This window comes from Pleurodeles waltl, chromosome 11 (genome assembly GCF_031143425.1).
Source record: "Pleurodeles waltl isolate 20211129_DDA chromosome 11, aPleWal1.hap1.20221129, whole genome shotgun sequence".
Lineage (NCBI taxonomy): Eukaryota > Metazoa > Chordata > Amphibia > Caudata > Salamandridae > Pleurodeles > Pleurodeles waltl.
In genome coordinates this window covers 93,029,510-93,050,435 of record NC_090450.1, presented here as the reverse complement: position 1 = coordinate 93,050,435, position 20,926 = coordinate 93,029,510, and the positions used below count along the sequence as shown (strand labels likewise).

Here is a 20,926-nt window from a genome sequence, read left to right as displayed (position 1 = left end):
CCATGAGGCAAAGGGATGCATGGTTAAAAGGCCCTGAAGCCCCACCCTCTGACATGGTGCCCTGCCTAAAGTTAATGCAGGACGTCGGTACTGGGTTGTGATGGTGGGAAGCTTAGCTGGAATAGCTGCTGCTGCCTGACACGTGCCCAAAACAGCAAGTGAAGCCCTCCCCTGCTACCAACGTGATACTGCAGATTTTACATACATACGAACAATCCATAATACCATTTGTTTTCATAAAAAAAAGCTGTGACGGTTCAAGGAATTAGTGGCAGAGCTGAGTGGTAGATCGATGACCTGGCCGCCTAAAGAAGAGTCCCCTCTGTGTTACTACCCACATCTCTAGCAGCAGCATAACCTAGTAATGCTACTGTTTTTTTTGTCTTTTCTACCTTTGTGGGTCTTTCTTGGGCATGTGTACATGGCGACCTCCTTGTTGAATCTAGTACAGTTCACTTTTCTGCAGTTTCTATGTTAGGCTCTTGCAATGCCAAGCAGAAATATGCCAAGTGCTCAGTGCAGAATACGCAGCAGTGCAGGTTTCAATGAGCAGTTCACTGTGCAGTGTGTGGGTCCTTTCGTGTTTGTGGCATACCCATTAAAATCACGTGTAAAGTGAAACTAATGAGAGAAGGAAACTCTACTGAGAGGTGCCTCCAGTCCACCATATCTGAAACTAACTTAGAGTGGTTAGTTCTACATCATACATCCCAGCTCCTTTAGTTGTGTGGGCGTTTGCTGTCACTCTGTGTGCATCCCCTATGCAAGGATGAAGACGCTAAGGTTGGTTTTTGTCATCAGGGAGAGAGTGAAATCCTCAGTTACCAGGGTGCAAGGGTATGGAGAAATTGTCAAGTACCAGCTGAGCATCAGGCTGCGGACTCAATTAGACACTACTTGATAGGGAAGAAAAAGATTGGAAAAAAGATGCAGTAACACCCCTATACTGCATTTTCCTGAACCTTTAGAGGATGTGTTACCTCTTCAGCAGGTATCTCAGTGACCCTCACAGAGGGGTTATAGGGTGAATGTGTTGATCTTGCAAATAAATCAGATGAAAGTAAGGTTTTATCAGACTTCCACATGAAAAAGTATTCATCATCATCTCCTCATGATCTTTATTTCGGCTGAGAGCCATAAAAGAACAGGTAGCAACAACAAGTAAAACGCATAAAAAGGAATCGTGCAAGTGGCATCCAAGCAGTCAATTCCTGATATCATAATATAGATATATTACCATCAATAAAATCATAAAACAATGAGTTACCAAGAATAAAACTTGGATTACAATAAATACACCTGGTGCTATCATTAGCACAATGGGGCAACAGGAGCTGAACATATATTGGCTTTGTTGCAGAGTGCAGCAAAGTGCAAGTGCTACTATAGAGCTTCAAAGCAAACAATGTAACCATAAAACAAGTAGTTGCCATCAATTACATTTGGGTAAAAATCGGTGCAACCAGCAATTTCTAAAAACACCTTAAACATCAAAAACAGCAAACAATAAAATGCAGGTGCTACCATAAAGCCAGAATCAACTGGGGCACCCAGCCTCTTAGGGACAAAAGCAGCATCCAACAGACACATCTTTGGCCTAATCCTCCTCATTGAATGTAAATATCGTGATACAGCAAAAACAATACCATGCCTTGTGTCATGTTTCAATAGTCGGATTGCCTCGTCGTATTTCCAAGCTCACAAATTTCGGCACAGCAGGACTAACCACTTTCTTCTCCCCTTCAGAGTAGGCTGGGCAGACGATCAGCGCATGTCCCTCCGTTTTCTTGCCATCCCCGCAAGAGGGGCAATCCTATCTAATTGGATCACCTATCTGAGCCCACCCACAGGTAAAAGAAGGAAGGGGCAATGTGCGGTAGCGGAACTGAAGATAGGATTCTCGCGCGGCCACAGGTTCGATCTCATCCAGAAACGCTCCGCCAGGAAGGCATTAGTCAGGGGCGCAAAGGAGCACTGTGCCTGCTGTAAGCTTTGCCAATAGTGGCCATAGTTCCCCTTGATGGATAGCTTATTAACAGGCAAGGCTTTTGACAGGTCATCACACAGTATCACGTTGCCTGACTTTATGAGGGTTTCTCTGACATACTTGATTCACAGTATTTGGCTGGAGCCAGGGTGGGCAAGGATCCCTTCCAACCGTGACAGACGAAGAGAAGCTAAGGAGTGGCCCAAATCCTCCTCCAAAAAAAGGATTGGTCTTCTGCCTATCGCTTCAGAAATTGACCTCAGCTACATATGAAGTCTAAGGGGGGGGTATCACCTATCTGAGCCCACCCACAGGTAAAAGAAGGAAGGGGCAATGTGCGGTAGCGGAACTGAAGATAGGATTCTCGCGCGGCCACAGGTTCGATCTCATCCAGAAACGCTCCGCCAGGAAGGCATTAGTCAGGGGCGCAAAGGAGCACTGTGCCTGCTGTAAGCTTTGCCAATAGTGGCCATAGTTCCCCTTGATGGATAGCTTATTAACAGGCAAGGCTTTTGACAGGTCATCACACAGTATCACGTTGCCTGACTTTATGAGGGTTTCTCTGACATACTTGATTCACAGTATTTGGCTGGAGCCAGGGTGGGCAAGGATCCCTTCCAACCGTGACAGACGAAGAGAAGCTAAGGAGTGGCCCAAATCCTCCTCCAAAAAAAGGATTGGTCTTCTGCCTATCGCTTCAGAAATTGACCTCAGCTACATATGAAGTCTAAGGGGGGGGTAAAGGGGTACTAGCGGGAAGGTTCAACAATTGGCGCAAAAAGCGATTTTCCGCTACTTTAGGGCCCCAGTGCCCTTGTGGCCCCAGAGCTCTACATTACATAGGGCAACAGCTTGAGACTGCTGTTTATAGATGAAAAAGTGTTCTAATTAAAGCCAGGTCTATGTATATTTCTAATACGGACAATTATGAAATAGTTGTTTAGGCCTAATTGGACATGCTTATGATCACAGAAGAATGAGTGGATAAAGTCTCACATCTGTCCCCACTATTAGAAACCCCAAAATGTACTTTATCTTAAGGGCAGATAGGGTAAAGGTGTTATGGGAGAGGGGCGACCTCTCCGGTAGCAGATGAAGGCAGTATTGACACCTAGAACTATTTCATGGTCCTAGCTTTAAAGTTCAAAACGCCTGGGCTGAATTTGTTTTCACAGCCCTCATTTATTACCCGCACAAGATATCTAAAACATATGACTCATATATACTTGACATATTTCGGCCATTTGTGATTTGTGTTTTGTAGATTATGCTACCTACGGATATTAAGGGGTGGTTAAAAACAAAGAAAAACTTTAGTAGGCTGTTGTTTGGGTGCTCTGCAATTGTCACACATACTTCAATAAAAGTCACAAATTCTGGGCTAACTGCTGCCAAATAGAATAGGTCACTCTATCCCTGGGTGCTGGATCAACCGGATCATGTGGTTGGTAGTCAATGAACCGGTTATGGGAAACTTCTAGACATGTATGAGTAACTAATGTATTGAGATTATAAACTGCTGACCAATCGAAGATTAATACAGAACAGTCGGTCAGCCCTTACTCAGAATATGAACTCTTTAAAGCTGCAAGCAGTCATAACTAGCTAGTCTTCTTTTCAGGAGGTAATACCTCCTGTAAAGTAAAGTTTTCATCTCAACTGAGATATCTAGGGCAGAAAATGATATGATCGTCAATGAATCATTAGTCTGTAGTCATCCAAGATTAGAAAGATGATCTCAAGGTGAGTTGAGAGGAAGATAAGGAGCATATCTTTTACAGGCACAATGCTGATATTATTATGAACAATGTAAATCCCACCTTGTGTCATAGGGGCCCATGTCCTTTTGAAGTAACTCCTAAGTGCTTTGAAGACCTGGCATGTTTTATTTCAAACTCCTTAAAATGCTGTTTCATACAGGATGGACCCTGAAATTGCCGAAACAATCATAGACAAAACTGTTTGTGTGTACTTTTGAGGATGTTGGGATGGGAATGTCACCTGCATTATGTAGACTGCCCTACCTGCCCAAACTGCACATCTATGATCCTATTCTTTTGTTTTATTTTTGATCATAACACTCACTGATCCCAGTCTTTGACAATGTGGGGTTCTGGACCTAGTCCCGGAGCAGTAGGGCCGCATCAAGGTCAGTCTCTTAGTGATAGAGGACTAAAGTCCCTCTCATGGGGCTCATGTGTGGAGCATAGTGGTGGGATTATACTGTGTGAAGTGAATTATAGGGACAGGCCTTTTACCTGTGAACTGTAAATGTGCACCTACCGGCACATTAGACTTAAGAACTGCTGCTCATCGTGAGCCAGAATCTTAAACCAGACAATCTGTGCACTGTGTGCATGTATACTATAAGTAGTAGTGGTGCCAAGCTGTGCATTGTGCACGTAAGCTAGAAGCAGCAGTGTGCCATGCATGACTGTTGCTGGCCTGTCAGTTCCATTTTGGAAGGGCACAGCCTGAGCTCGAGTACAAGATGGAAGAGAGGTTGATTTTCTCCAGACAGCATATGTGTATTGCTGGCATCATTTAGATGGGAGGAGGAGCAACAGACACTATAGTGAGTAAAGGGGAGATGGGCTTACCTTAGAAGTGCCAGGGCCTTTCCTGATTGAGTGGGCTGAACATTAGTTTGATTGCAGTTGCCATTTGGTGGATAGTAGGGGTTATAGGGTGAGCTATGCAATATTGGAAATGGAATGGCACTGGGTTTTGTCTCTCCTGATCTCTAGGGGGGATAGTAAATTGTCTAGCCTGCTCCCACTTCTTTTTGCTTTAGTGGTGGATACTCCACCTGGAGAATCTCATGCTAGGCAGAGAGCATCCTTGCAAACAGACCAGATCTTGTTTAGACACATTAATGAGGAACAGCCCTAAACCGGTTCCAAGGAGCAGACCCTGAATACACAGCCTTGCACTGTGAACGCAGTATAAAGATGGGAGCCCAAGAATCATTGTTGTCTGTTGTTGTGGTCTCTTCTCCCAAATAGGGATCATCACCTGGCGTCCGATCTGGAGGAGGAACACTAACTGTCCTGAGTGCCAAAGCATCCTGCATGTGAGCAAGTAAAGGAAGCATCAAGCCTGGAGGAGGTGCGGAAGTTGGAAGGGACTAAAGTAACTGACCTTTGCATAGGGACCGTCTGACAGAGACAAACAAGTTAGTTCCCTTTGGTAATCCTCTTTCTGGTTGATCCTCTAACCGCAAATTTCTCACCTTATAAATATCCCCAGGCGCCAGACTCGAGCCGGAAAAGTTTCTCAGCGATTCCCTTGTGTTTGTTTAGGTGCCATTATGCGGCTCAGCCGCAGGTGCATTCCAGCCCAGATGGGACAATGGGGCCCCTACATAGTCACCAACTCAGTGGGCTGAGGTCAGTCTTTTTTTAATATCTGTTGGATGCAGAGCCTTAATAGTCTAACTGTGGCAGTGTGCAGATCTGTAACTTGAGCCCTTTTTTTTTTAAATCATAGACCAAAAGAGTCCATTTCCCAGAAAGGTGGGTGAGGAATCTGTGGTTGTACAGAGTATACACCAGAAAGAGCATTATGAAAGGTAACTAATTTGTCTTCTAATGGATACTTCTAACTGCAGATTACTCACCTTGTGAATAGATATCAAAACTGTACCTCCCCAGGGGGTCGGTCTATAAAATATTTCTTTATAGTCCAATAAAACATCTTCAACCACTAACTTATTTTATAACTGCTTTCCTACTATTAAATAACAGCTTGATTTATTGCTGACTCTTTACCACCCTCACGAGTATCAGATCTACAACTAATAACCTAAATTTCCTATACATCTATTTACTCATCCCAGCAAGAAAAAAACAAATTCTGCTGTCTCTCTCTCAACCGTTAACATTTTCCTCATTTGCTATGTTTACATTGAGAGCCTGGACCATGTGTGTGAAAAAGTGGCTTATTAGTAGGGGGTCAATGGTAGTCCCCAACTGGTAATCATGTCACTATTTCTGTGAGGTGCAGTAAAGGTTTCAGCAACTTAAACCTGAATTCAGTCCATGGTATCTTTGGCACGGAGCAGACAGGCTTAGCTTAAAGTAGTGTGTAAGTCACTCAGAAGACAGGTATAAAGTCAAAAACTTAACAATTAAAATACCACTCCAATTTATCAAAATTGAGAATAATCTAACGAACAAAACTACAGCAAAACCATAAAAATGTGATAAGGCATACCAGAGATATGAGTTTTAAATACAAATAGTGCCAAAAACGCAGAGCACTAATAGCGGGAAACTAGTCATGCTTGACCAGGACAAGGGTAACTATTAAGTCCGCCTGCAATGGTACGCGGGTTGAATACACCTGTTAGAGTCATTCTGGTCAGAAAGTTACATTCACTCTAAGAAATTTTCAGAGTAGGCAGAAACCACAGCAGGGCAAGACAGCAGACTCATCAGCAACAGGCTGACAGAGGGCAAGTTCTCAGTGAAGCAGTTGACGAAGGCAGAAAAGGCCACTGTGGGATAAGTCCGGAGTTCACACCCAGGATGTCACTGATCGGATGCTTCTCTGTGTTGGGCCCGGTGAATTAAGCTTTTAACATGCAGGCTGTAGCCGAGGAGGACTCAACATCCTCATGTGCCACTAAGCGTCAAGCTCTCTGAAGTGGATTTGCTACTGCAAAGAAGAACATAGCAGGAGCTAAGGCAAAGTCAGGCCCACCAGCGATGGTTCCTCAGCAGATCAGCTAGCAGGCTGGTCTCAGTCCCAGTTCCTCAATGGTTCTCCAGGCAAAATGTTTTTAAGTTCCAGGTATTTAGGCTTAGGGAGGAGGAGTAAACTCTGATACCAATTAAGGGCTCAGCACTTGGAAGTCAAGATTCATTTCAACAGAAGCCACCGGCGAGGTCCAGGGAAAGTTCAGGTGAAACTGGTCTGGTCTGCTCTGCTTTTTCAGGAAAGTGGGCTTCTTGCAGCTTTTGTGTCCATGTAGCCAACTGACCCTTGGAGTCCACTTCTTTGTCCTGGGCACAAGTGGAAGCAGATCACAGCTTTTAGATCACTTTATAGGTCTCAACAACATGTTGTGTCTTCCACAGGTTGAGTAGTGTTCTGAAGAAGGTACCAAGTGGTGCCACATTTTTGCCTGGTACTAATTTGTGGATCGGGGTGACTCCTTGCTCCTATCTAACGAATAAGGAAAAAGGTCCCAGGGGTACCCCTACCCACATTCGCAGTATTTACTATTTTCCGTGCTGCAAACAATCCCACATTGCACTTCTCTATCTAAAAACAACTTGGCAGAACATTTCTTCCCCTATGCAGCGCTCCTGTGCCCACCCTAGAGATGTGGTCACGGAAATCAGCAACTACTCCTCTGTGATCACTCAAAATGGGAAAGGGGGCAGCTCTTTTGCTACTGGGATGGTTGCCTGAGTGGCTATGGGGATAAAGAACGGAGACAGGCCCAGGTGTTGACTACACCCACCTGTGACAGGGAAGGCCTCTTTGAAGAAAATTAGGTTCCTGGACAAAGCACAGATGGTCATACTGTCAGAGGATCTAAACACCTCCCATCACAAAAAAACCTTTGCCTCATCTCTAGGAACAAGTTCACACACCGTTAAGGATTAATTCAGTTCCTGGGAGATAACCATAAGCTCTTGTGAACGAGCTTCTATAGGCTTTAGGCAGGTTAAAGTACCTTTAGTAAAGTATTTATTACAAATTTGACTTTTCCAATAAATTGAACTTGTATTATACATTTAAAAAAAAAAATCAAAGAATTAACTTTTAGCTGGGTCCTGGGCAGTGACATTATTTAATTGTAATAGTAACTACCATGCTTTTCTGTGGAGCAGGTAGCCTTGCTACATGTAAATAGCTTCTGGCGGCCAGATCACTGCAAGGACATGTTTTACATTAAACATTCACATCTTTCTTTGATCTCGTCCAAGGCACCGGTTCCCGGGTGCCTTGGACGAGATCACCTCGTCCTGCACCCGGGAACTGGGGTCCCACACCCCCCGGTCGTGGATGGAAGGGGAATCCCTTCCCCTTCCACCCCCGACCCCCCCACCCCACCCTGTGAAGTCAGCGCGCATTGCGCACTGACAATCACAGAGGCCTCCTCCATCTCGCTGGAAGCTCAGCTTCCAGCGCGATCGGAAGAGAAATGCAAAGCATTTCTCTTCTGATCACGTGGAGGAGGCCCTTTGAAGTCTCTCTCAGAGTTTCAAAAGCCAGATTGTAAAGCAATCCGGCTTATGAAACGCCCACTAGACACCAGGGATTTATTTTTTCTGTGGAAATTGGCATAGTGGAGCGACCCTTTGGGCAAGGGTCGGTCCCGAGGGGGCATTTTTTTTAAGGCCTTTTCTGCCCCCTCTGGGGACAGATCGGCAATATTATTAGGCCGATCTGCCCCCAGGGGGGCAGAAACCTCTAGGCACCAGGGATAATTTTTTTGTTTTTGTTTTGTTATTTGTTTTTAGAGGTGGGGAGCGACACATTTGGCAAGGGTCGCTCCTCTATGGGGCAAATTATATTTAGGCCATTTCTGCCCCCCTTGGGGGCAGATTGGCCTATTTTTATGAGGCCAATCTACCCCCAAAGGGGACAGAAACCACTAGACACCAGGGAGTTTTTTTTTTCCTTCGGGAATTTCACGCAAGGGGAGCGACCCTTTAGGCAAGGGTCGTTCCACTGGGGGACAAATTTATTTTAGGACATGGCAGATCAGCCTATTTTAATTAGGCCGATCTGCCCCCAAGAGGGCAGAAATCACTAGGCAAGTTTTTTTTTTTTGTTGTTCTTGTTTTACAGATGGTGAACGACCCCTAAGGCAAGGGTCACTCCCCCGGAAATTTATTTAGGCCATTTTTGCCGCCTTTGGGGGCAGATCGGCCGATTTTAGGTCAATCTGCCCCCAAAGGGGGAAGACACCACTAGGCACCGGGGATCTTTTTTTTTGCGCCAATGTCACGCTAGGGAAGCGACCCCGTAGGCAAGGGTCGCTCCCCAGGGGGGTGGGGAGGCAAATTTATTGTAGACCATTTCTGCCCCCCCCCCTCTCCCCGGGGGCAGAAACCTCTAGGTGCAAGGGCTAATTTTTTTTTTGTGTTTTTATTTTTTGTTTGTTTGTTTTTTTAGAGATGGGGAGCGACCCATTAGGCAAGGGTTGCTCCCCTGGGGGGCAAATTGTATTTAAACCATTTATGCCCCCCTTGGGGGCAGAAAAGCAGCAGAAACAACTAGGCACCGGGGATTTTTTTTTTTGCACCAATGTCACGCAAGGGGAGCGACCCCGTATGCAAGGTCACTACCGGGGGGGGGGGGGATGGGGTTTGGAGGGGCAAATTTATTCTAGGCCATCTCTGCCCCCCCCCCCCCGGGGGCAGAAACCTCTAGGCACCAGGGCAAATTTTTTTTTGTGTTATTTTTTTTGTTTGTTTGTTTTTTTAGAGATGGGGCGCGACCCATTAGGCAAGGGTCGCTCCCCTGGGGGGCAAATTGTTTTTAGACCATTTCTGCCCCCCTTGGGGGCAGATCGGCCAATTTCTGTTAGGCCAATCTGCCCCCAGGGGGGCAGAAACCACTTAGGCACCAGGGATTGGTGTGTGTGTGTATGCGTGTGTTTTCTTTAGGGAGGCAGCCCCTTGGGTAAGGGTCGCTCCCCATGGGAGCACATTACTATTGGCCATATCTGCCCCCCATTGGGGGCAGATGGGCCTATTTTTGGAAGGCCCATCTGCCCCAAGGGGGGTGCAGAAAGCCCACCAGAGGCCAGAGAAGTTTTTTTTCCCCAAAAATAAGAGGGGGCGGGGGGGTATACCCCCACCCCAAATAAATGGGGCCAAAGTTGTTCTGCCCACTAGTGGGCAGATGGGGCAATTACCCCTGATCCACACCCGGGGGGCGGGGGCAGAAAGTCTACTAGATGCCAGGGAATTTAAAAAAAACAAAAAATATTGGGGTGGTGGCTACTAACCAGTATGGGCCTGGTTACGTCCCCACCTCAACTGAAGGGGGTAACAGTCTTTCAGCTCTACCCCGCACTCTAAAACATCTTATCCCACAGCAAGCAAGAAGGCATTTGATTATTTTGGGTTTTAGTTTTACATTTGGGCCATGAGAACTTGGCTTACTCTCAAAATCGTCCCACTTGGAATGGTGAGGGCTGCACTTTATGGACTTTGGGACGCTGCCATGTAGAAAAATCCACAAGACCTAGACACATCTGAAAACTAAACATCTGGGTGATTCCAGACTGGTGTGTTTCACATGCACCCGCACCATTTTTGTACCCACAATCCCCTGCAAACCTCCAACTTTGCTGGAAATCACACATTTTTCCCACGTTTTTGTAATGGAACCTTCCGGAATCTGCAGAAATCCACAAAATTCCTACCACCCAGCATTGTCTCATCTATACCGATAAAAATTCTGCTGCACTTGTCAGCCTAAAAATGTTTTTTTGCAAACTGCCCTTTTGGACCCCCTTTGTTCCCCCTCAATATCGACATGTTTTTGGCTCTTCCCTTTCACAAGCACTTGGCCCACCTACACAAATGAGGTATCATTTTTACCGGGAGACTGAGGGGAACATTGGGTGGTATGAAATGTGTCCCAGTGCGGTGATCTCACACACAAATGTGGGAAAAATGTGATTTTTTAGCTAAATTTGAGGTTTGCTGAGGATTCTGGGTAAGAAAACATTGGGGGATCCACGCACGTCACACCTCACTGGCCTCCCTCGGGTGTCTAGTTTTAAGAACTGTCTGGGTTTGGTAGGTTTCCCTAGAAGGCTGCTGAGCCCAGGACCAAAAACGCAGGCACCCCCCTGCAAAAACTGGTAGTTTTGTATTTGATAATTTTGATGTGTCCACGTTGTGTTTTGAGCCATTTCCTTTCGTGGGTGCTAGGCCTACCCACACAAATGAGGTATCATTTTTATCGGGAGACTTGAGGGAACGCTGGGTGGAAGGTAATTTGTGGCTCCTCTCAGATTCCAGAACTTTCTGTCACCGAAATGTGAGGAAAACGTGTGTTTTTAGCCATACTTTGAGGTTTGCAAAGGATTCTGGGTAACAGAACGTGGTCAGAGCCCCACAAGTCACCCCATCTTAGATTCCCCTAGGTCTCTAGTTTTCAAAAATGCACAGGTTTGGTAGGTTTCCCTAGGTGCCGGCTGAGCTAGAGGCCAAAATCTACAGGTAGGCAATTTACAAAAAACACCTCTGTTTTCTGTCAAAAAATGGGATGTGTCCACGTTGTGTTTTGGGGCATTTTCTGTCACGGGCTCTCAGCCTACCCACGCAAGTGAGGTATAATTTTTATCGGGAGACTTGGGGGAACATAGAATAGCAAAACAATTGTTATTGCCCCTTGTCTTTCTCTACATTTTTTCCTTCCAAATATAACATGCTAGTTTGGGCGCCCCGGAATTCAGAGATGTGCAAATAACCACTGGTCCTCAACACCTTATCTTGTGCTCATTTTGGAAATACAGAGGTTTTCTTGATAGCTATTTTTCACTCTTTATATTTCAGCAAATGAATTGCTGTATACCCGGTATAGAATGAAAACCCACTGCAGGGTGCAGCTCATTTATTGGCTCTGGGTACCTAGGGTTCTTGATGAACCTACAAGCCCTATATATCCCCGCAACCAGAAGAGTCCAGCAGACATAACGGTATATTGCTCTCAAAAACCTGACATTGCAGGAAAAAGTTACAGAGTAAAACGTAGAGCAAAATTGCTGTTTTTTTACCTCAATTTCAATAAAAAAAAAAATCAGTTGTTATTTTCTGTAGGAAACCCTTGTAGGATCTACACAAATTACCCCTTGCTGAATTCAGAATTTTGTCTACTTTCCGGAAATGTTTAGGTTTCTGGGATCCAGCATTGGTTTCACTCCCATTTCTGTCACTGACTGGAAGGAGGCTGAAAGCACAAAAAATCGTAAAAATGGGGTATGTCCCACCAAAATGCCAAAATTGTGTTGAAAAATTGGGTTTTCTGATTCAAGTCTGCCTGTTCCTGAAAGCTGGGAAGCTGATGATTTTAGCACCGCAAACCCTTTCTTGATGCCATTTTCAGGGGAAAAAACCACAAGCCTTCTTCTGCAGCCCCTTTTTCCCATTTTCTTTTAAAAAAAACTACAATTTCTCTGTATTTTTGGCTAATTTCTTGGCCTCCTTCAGGGGAACACACAAAGTCTGGGTACCTCTAGAATCCCTAGGATGTTGGAAGAAAGGATGCAAATTTGGCGTGGGTAGCTTGTGTGGACAAAAGGTTATGAGGGCCTAAGCGAGAACTATTCCAAATAGGCAAAAAAGGCCTGGCACAGGAGGGGGAAAAGGCCTGGCAGCGAAGGGGTTAAATATCATGCATCCTGATTTATTGGGCCTTAAGGCTTACTTAGGGGTGACAAATTAATAGCTGAAAGGAGGATTCACACATGTTGAAAGGGATTATTGTGGCAGGTCAAATTTCAGGATTTACTCTGCACAGCCAGGTTACAGGTGGTAGGCCTGCAATCATGTTTCACACTGCATTTTTAGTGGTGGCACAATATGTGCTGCAGTCCACTGGTGACATTTATCTTACAGACCCTGGGTACAATCAGTACCATATACTACAGACGTATAGGTACATGTACAATAAGTATGCTAATTGGGACCATAGGCAATTTTGACATGTTTAGGGGTCAGAGCACATGTACTGGGGCCTGGTTAGAGTAACCGTGCAGCATCAGTCACAAGAAAAATAAGCATTTTCTTACAATCTGGCATCAGTGTGCTCCACATATAATCAGTTTTCACGATTACTAAGAGCAATGGAAGAAAAACGTTAACCATTACAGTAAAATCGGAGAATGCAAAACACTTTGAAAAACTGCAGTAAACAGATTTGGAGTTTATAAATTTTAGCAATCAGAGAGTATTCCTTTAGGAGCCAAGAGATAGAATGGGTTTCAAGATGTGTGAAGGAAGTGTGCAGGTAAGGCTTCTTCCTGATGTCAAGAGACAAGGATCTCAGTGGTGGTCGTGGCATGATTGAATGATTGTCTTAGGTAACATGTTGTTCTCAACTGAGTAAGTCACATGGAAGGGTTTGTCTACACAAAGACCTCACAAGGCACAAAAATGGAGAGCAATTAAAGCAGGAAAAGAGGACTACTCTGAATAATGGGTTGGCGGGTCAGACAGCAACCTCTGCAGAGGTTCCTGGCCAAGATGGGTAGGCACACAGATCAAGCAATAAGGGCGTGATGTGATCAAATGTTCCTCAAGTTGACCGGCGTGGCAGCAGAATAGAATGCAGTCCAAACTGAGTACAACCCATCATAATGTGTTAGTTTAAACTTAAGACAACAAAGACTGTACAGATCCCACTTTTGGCATGTCAACTCTCACTGCCAAATTAACATGCTCAGCCTTGAGACACTTTATGTTTAACCAAAGGCCTGAGGGTGGTATAAGGCCACAGGTAGGGATACAGAGCTAACTCAATTAAACACCATTTCACAAGACACAAACTAGATCCCACTTCTGGTGCAATTACTTTTGGAAAACATTCCCTAATAAAAGCATGAAAAAAGTGTATCCAGTACAACTGTGACAGTCTTAAAGACAAACACTTGCACCATCAATCCAGATAGGAAATCAATGAAAATATCTTTACTACCAACATTCAAAACAGAAGTAAAAGAACTTCATTTGCCAAACAAAACAATCTAGCAATCACAAGACTTACAACCTTCCCTTAAATTACTATACAACTAGGAGGGTTTTGGTCGGTCATAATAATGAATCTCCTTTCTCACAAAAAAGTTATGAAGGTCTTGTCAGCTCAAAGATACATCATTAATTTCTCTTCAGTTATATTCAATTGTGCTTCTGGCAGAGCAGAAGATGCAAAACCTATTGTACTCTTACACTTCCATCCCTACCAACCGTAAACTGCATGAGTTCCCGAGGTAACTAGTGAAAACAATGCAGATGGAATGCACATAGGGGGTCATTCTGACCCTGGCGGTCCATGACCGCCATGGCGGAGGGCGGCGGAAGCACCGCCAACAGGCTGGTGGTGCTTCCTGGGCTATTCTGACCGCGGCGGTAAAGCCGCGGTCAGAAAAGGGGAACCAGCGGTTTCCCGCCGGTTTTCCCCTGGCCCAGGGAATCCGCCATGGCGGCGCTGCTTGCAGCACCGCCATGGGGATTCCGACCCCCTTCCCGCCAGCCTGTTTCTGGCGGTGTCCACCGCCAGAACCAGAATGGCGGGAACGGGTGCCGTGGGGCCCCTGGGGGCCCCTGCACTGCCCATGCCACTGGCATGGGCAGTGCAGGGGCCCCCTAACAGGGCCCCACAAAGATTTTCACTGTCTGCTTTGCAGACAGTGAAAATCGCGACGGGTGCCACTGCACCCGTCGCACCCCTGCAACTCCGCCGGCTCCATTTGGAGCCGGCTTCCTCGTTGCAGGGGCTTTCCCGCTGGGCCGGCGGGCGGCCGTTTGGCGGTCGCCCGCCGGCCCAGTGGGAAAGTTGGAATGACCGCCGCGGTCTTTTGACCGCGGTGCGGTCATTCGGCGGTAACCGCATGGCGGGCGGCGACCACCGCCCGCCGCGGTCAGAATGACCGCCATAGTTCATTGGCTTATCAACAATAAAAAGAAGAAGTAAGAAGATCAAGAAACGTATTCTAAGAAATTACCTGCCTATGCAGCAGAACACATTGGCCAATTGACTATTAAGAGAATACTTAATCAAACGTTCTGAACATTTTACATGCCAGACCCTAGATTGTCACACTTCTATAAATACACTAACCCAGACTCTAGACATAATAGCAAGTTCCTAGGTTGTGGCAGCCCACAGCAACATTTTTTTCTGCCACTGAGGTCAGGCATAATACAGACACTTGTTGTGAAGATCAACTATTCTAGTTCTCAGAAAGTGAAAATCATTATTTTCACTGCAGCTTAAGTAGTCTTATCAACAAGAAACTTTCTCTCCATAAAGCATATTGTAGTTTGCTATTTTAGCAATGGCGATATTTGTACTACTTGTGAGAAATCGGAGGACAACAGACAATAGAGTCAATTCAGCTGTGATTAAATCAATCAACAAATCACACTGTTCTGTTCACCTAGGGTTTGAGATAAAGTATATGCTCATTATTAACCCCCAAACCATCACTTCATTTTCTAGTGTGAAACTGAAAAGAGAATTAGAATAGGTCCCAGAGTGTAAGCTTAACCTTATTAACATTGAAAGGTAGCCAGTAAAAACACATGTTTTAATCCTTTCTTTACTAAGGGACAGGCTAAACAAGCATTCCATTATGTGCAATTTTCAATACATTAAACACCTTCACAAGGGGCCAATTTTGGGTAGTAGATTAATAACATAATACTAGGTTTTCATTCAAATTGCAAGTCACTTAGAAATGAGATTAACAAAATGGTTAGGTATGTTGGCAGCCAATTCTAAAAAGGGGTAATTCTGAAGCACAGCAAAAATGGCAAACCAATCATTTAAGTTTGTGAAATATATGTAGCTGTAGGTTTGTGTCTTCAAGTTCTAGAACATTTAAATCCTGATCAATGGCACTGATATAAACCAGTACAATTGTGAAGATATGAAATGCAATTACTTAGAATGAACAACTTCATTTAAAATTTACATATTCTTTCATATTAAAGAGGTTTCAACCAACCTGATGGTATTATTTGATGCAAACTTGATGTATGAGTGACAGTTGTAGAGCGGGATTCTTGGCTAGGACTTTTCCTGTTAATCTCAACTGAAATATCTGATTGTGTGACTTTGGAACTAGTTACTGTTGGCTTGTGGCTTACAGCTGTTGCATGACTTTGTGTACAGATTCTTGGTGGACTTTTCTGCGAGCATGAAAGTGCTCCCAACTGTTGACTATGAAGAGCCACATTCTGAACCTAGAAAAACAAAATTACTAAAGATCAGATGAGAGCACTCAGGCAGTAAACTCAAAGCAGGGTTACAGAAATCCATAGTCAATACTTCATGATTGCCAATTTATGATTACCTGGCCCCTGCATCTCCAGCTCCGTGCCTGCACCAATTCACTTGTTCGCATATATGGAATCACATGTGCACATGAAGAGTCATTAAACCAACAAAGATTCTTATTTCAGTCAATCCATTGCCTTGTTCTATGAAATTTAACCAAGCATGATTTATTTAAAATCTTTAAACATAATTTTCAACAGAATTCATTGACTCGCTGATTCTAAAATAAGGTGTATTAGCATGGGTTCTTTTTATTCTATTTAATATTCTAAACATACTGCCAGCATGATTTAATCTTTTGTTGAAGACAAACACTATTCTTCATCATAGAAGATCCGTTTATTTATATGGGGCTAGTTCTCAAAAACATATTGTAATACCTTATACTCATTTATCAAGTATGCACCCAAGTACTGTTCTTGCCGAACAAGATGTTGTCCTCATTCTATTGCTCTGAACTTATCTCCTTCTCACCTTGCCTTTCCTGCTTATTCTATTTGTACACTTTGTGTGCCAGGCAGTCAACTCCAGTTCTGTGGATAAATTAAAACTGGAAGGGGCTAGAGACAGAAGTAGATTAGAGACAGAGAGATAAAGAGAGAGGAGGACTGTATGGTGTAAAATATGAAATAGAGGGGGGTAGCGATAGAGATGAAGTAGAGAGATGGATGAGATGGAAACACAAATAGCTGGGAAGGTAGTGAGAAAAGTCAGAATAATGCAAGGTAGACAGTGTGGCAGGTAAAGTGATGGGCACACTGAAAAGAGTATTACAAAGACAGGTCAACTAAAGAGAGTAGTGACGCTGGGCTAATGCAGAAAGAGAAGGATGATGGGCAAGGAGATTAGGAGTCAAAAGATGTGTAGAGGCAGGACAGGTAGCGAAAGAGGGGGGAGATGTACCGAGGATGACATTGACAGAGTTGTGAAGTAGAAGGAGAGACTGAGATGGAGAGGTGATTTAGAGAGATGTAGAAAGAGATTGACTTCTAGGTTTACTAGAGCAAAGTCAGTCCATGTCATCATGCTAGAGTGGCAATGGTGGAAAAAAGTTATTGTGATGACTATTAGAGCAGTAGCATGACACAGTCTAACAGAAATCCTTCTTTTCTGTCTGCCATAATGGGAAATGTAGCTACAACCCCCTGCTAGGGTGTACACAGCCTTCGTTTCTGCAGTCAGCAAAAGTCCTTGGGATTCGCACTATATCAAGCAAATGTCATCAGAGTGGATCCTTTTATAAAGATATTCCTACCTGCTTGCTAGCATAAAGAGACTTTTTAAGTTGGGCTATATGGAATGAAACGCATGTGTTGTGGGTGTGCTCTGTTCCTTTGCTATAAACATGAATGTTTAAAAACTCATAATATGTTGGCATATCCTAAACAAAGACAATATGTTATGAGTCTTAGGTCATAGCCTTAATTTATCAGGGAAAATGTGTGACACTAAAGTGCTTCAGGTGCCAAATAAGTACTGATTCTCCACTGTCCCACTTCACATACCTCACTCTGATGAAACCTGTTCTCACCATGCCATGATAGGTATACTCATGTAAAGCTTACTACCCTTGATGAAACTGCTGTTCAAAATGCAGTGGTGTCAGAGTGTAATCAGAGCAGTCAGTAAAAACAGCACTGTGTCCTCAATATGCAAGAGTACAGGTACCTTGGCTAGAAAGGATGTGGTGTTATATGAGAGAAAAATCTTAATTTTGTGCAGTATGATCAGCCACAGCTATGCTCTCGACCTTTATCATCATTCTCTTCCTGAAGGAGAGGTCTGAATCTATTTAAAAGCCTTGGAATTAAGCGCTAGTCAAGAGGAAGAGGGAGATGTCTTCCATATTCATGCTCTCCAGCAATGCCTACTCACTCAATTTAGAGGGTGTCTTGATGTGGCAGAGTTTGATGGCTGACATCCATCTTTCAACAGTATAATTTGCTGTAAAGTTGTGTGTTGTCCCTAAGTTAGTGGAATGCAAGAAAATAGTGTTGCTCCATGTCAATGTTAAATACAATCAGAGTGGTTATAGGGACATCTGGAACATCACACATTGAACTGACAGGTGAGAACCAAAATAAATCTGTGAGCCCATCTTATTTTCTATGAGAAAGGAAAACGGCGTAGCATTTCAGTGATGTTTTTTAAACATCTATGACTGCAGTGACTGACTAAAAATTTCAGATGGTTGATCTTGGCAAAGGCTACTAACGAGCACAGCAGCGCCAAGTGGCTGGGTTTGACAATGGTGGGGACTGTTGCTGATTTATAAAGCCTTTTGCACCACTTGCATCATTATTACCTAAGTGCTGAACATGAAGTAGGATCCCAACTGTGCCATCTATACTGAATCATACATGTACTCACAAATATAAAAACAGACACTTACACTAGTGAAGTAAGTGAGCATATTAGTTAGCCGAGATGACTATCTGAGAAAACACACCTGCACTCATACACTCAAAGGCAAGCTCAGTATGAAACATTCCCACTTCTTCACCAATGAATGAACGTGAGGTGCTTAAGTGGTTCAACATTGCTAGTGAATTACTTTATTTTAGTGATATTAGTATTAAGCACTTTACGTCATTAGTATAGCCTAGAAGCACTTTAAGGTGCGCAGGTAGCTTCACACCATGGGCTTCAGAATTCTATTAAAGACGAGTATATGATTTCTGGTTGTCTGAGCTGGATGATTAGAAGAGTAGGGTGTGGTTCATTTATTACTTGTTTGTGTTCATTAATTGCTTGTGCTATTTGCTGAGATATCCTAGAGTTCTTTACAAATTCAGGCATGTGTCTGGCTAGTACTATGGAATCTTACTGAAGATTTATAGTATCCCTTCACCAAACTAACTGTGGGGTTTTAGGTGACTGCTGGGTTTGGTGTTTTATGTGTTACTGTGAAGTCGTTTGTTGTTTTACGAAGAGTGTAGTCCTGTTGTGAGTGTGGTGAAATCCACTTATACCATATATCTGAGTTGTATTGGATGGGTGCACACTGCCCTGCCTAATGTGTTCTGCTGGAGGTTGTGACTGTTTGCTTATTACAGTCAGTACTGTGGTGAGCTCAGTAATACACAACTACAAGACAAATCTGTGACACTGTGTGTGTACTGAAAATTTCCTGTCTAATGTGTTGTTTTGGATGTGAGTGGTCTCAGTGGATGGTGCAGTTTTCAACACCTACGTGTGTGCTGCATTCGTTTCTATATATGTTGTTTGCTTTGTTTATTACTGTGTAAATAGTAGTGTGAATACTGTTGTAAGCTCAATGATAACCAGATTTACAGAGAATCTCAGCTCTGTTGAACATGTGCACAGAGTTTTGCCTAATATGTTGTGCTGTGTTGTTGTTGCCTGGACAAGTGTACTATTGGAAGAGCAATTAAACTCAACTTTGCCTTTGCAGAGAGTGCAGGAATGTGTTTACGCCCAAACTAGGATTGTGACTTTTAGGCTATGACGATACCTTTCCCTGTGCAGATTTCACCTGGAAAGCATGCTGAAATTTTCACAGCTAACACAGGTCAAAATAAGCAAAACATGCAGTAACCAGGTGTGCAAATTGCATTAGTCTCATTCCAAACTCATTGTTTTGGCAAGTGCTGGTTATTTTGCACCTGGACACACCGAACCTGACAAAATATATATTTCCACAAGTCAAAAGTACCCGCTGGTAAGTCCAGGATATTTGTAATGACAACTATATGGTGTGTCTGCACTGTGTTGAATATGTGACAGATGTTCTGTTTAACACTTTGCTTTAAAAGCAGACATCTTGAGTTAGAATTCACCAGTCTTCAACAACTCAATCCTTGCCCTTGTTTACATGCGTGTTATGGACAAACTGCATATTTAAATTTAGTAGTTTACCTGGCTTGTAATCTACTTACTATGTGGGCTAATACCGCCTTTTAAGTACTACATTGTATCATCAGCTTAACTCAGAGAGAAGTCTTCTAATTGGATGTTGTCATTCTGAGAATTACACATTTCCTAGTTATTGTAACAGAAAGTTTCAATTCTATTAAGGGCAAGGAGGCGAGGATTATGCTTTTCTTTCTTTCCTTTAATCAAACAGCAGAAGTTAGGAGGAAAAACAACATTTCCCAGAAAACCCTGGGATAGGACTTCAACATTTTATCAGCCAATCCACGTCATTCGACTGCTCATATCCCGCTGCACATTCTCAAGCACTTCCTCTTTCTTGAGGCGAGATGAAGATAATGGACGAATCATTCACTTTTGTTGGCCTCATTACCTACGAGAAGGAAGGCACAAAATAACGTCTGACCAAGAGTCAAAATCGCATGCACTTTATTATTCACTGCAAGGAAAGTCGTTAACATCAGTAGCACGACAAAAAAAGTAGCGTTAAACCAACATCTTATTTACTATTATAACATCTGATTTCTTTACTTACTCTTAACCAGACCTCTCATGCAGGAAAAAGAAAAAACACCCACAGGGCAGGAAATAAGAGGAGCAGTATCCGGGAGGTAATAATCCTCGCCTCCATGTCCTTAACAGAATTGAAACTTTCCATTACGATAACTAGGACATTTTTCATTCTATGTCAGGACTCGAGGCAAGGATTATACTTGTTCAAAGCTTATCCACCGCCAATGATGCCATGTCCAACACTGGTTTAAAGTAGAACCTCTTGAACATGGAATTTGATGACCAGTCGGCGGCATTGATAGCACCCAGAGAGAAAGTCTTCGATGCCATGGCACCTCTGACCAAATGCGCCCCAAAATGAGCCACATTGATTCCCTGCCTCCTGCATAGCCCATCTTACCCATCGGGCTATGGTCGGCGATGAGACAGCTTTTAAAGGTTTCCTAATGTAAATGAGGAACTGGCACTCCACTGGGGGGGGCGAATGTCCTCAGT

At 43.8% G+C, this 20,926-nt stretch overlaps 1 protein-coding gene across 1 annotated transcript in view; it reads right to left on the bottom strand.

Moving 5' to 3' along the window:
• PHC3 (polyhomeotic homolog 3) overlaps nt 1–20,926 on the bottom strand; it is a 374,591-nt gene that overhangs the window by 195,248 nt on the left and 158,417 nt on the right. The window contains exon 7 of the mRNA XM_069213181.1: nt 15,693–15,930. Within this exon, the coding sequence (XP_069069282.1) occupies nt 15,693–15,930 (238 nt within the window). The remainder of the gene's footprint in view (nt 1–15,692; nt 15,931–20,926) is intronic.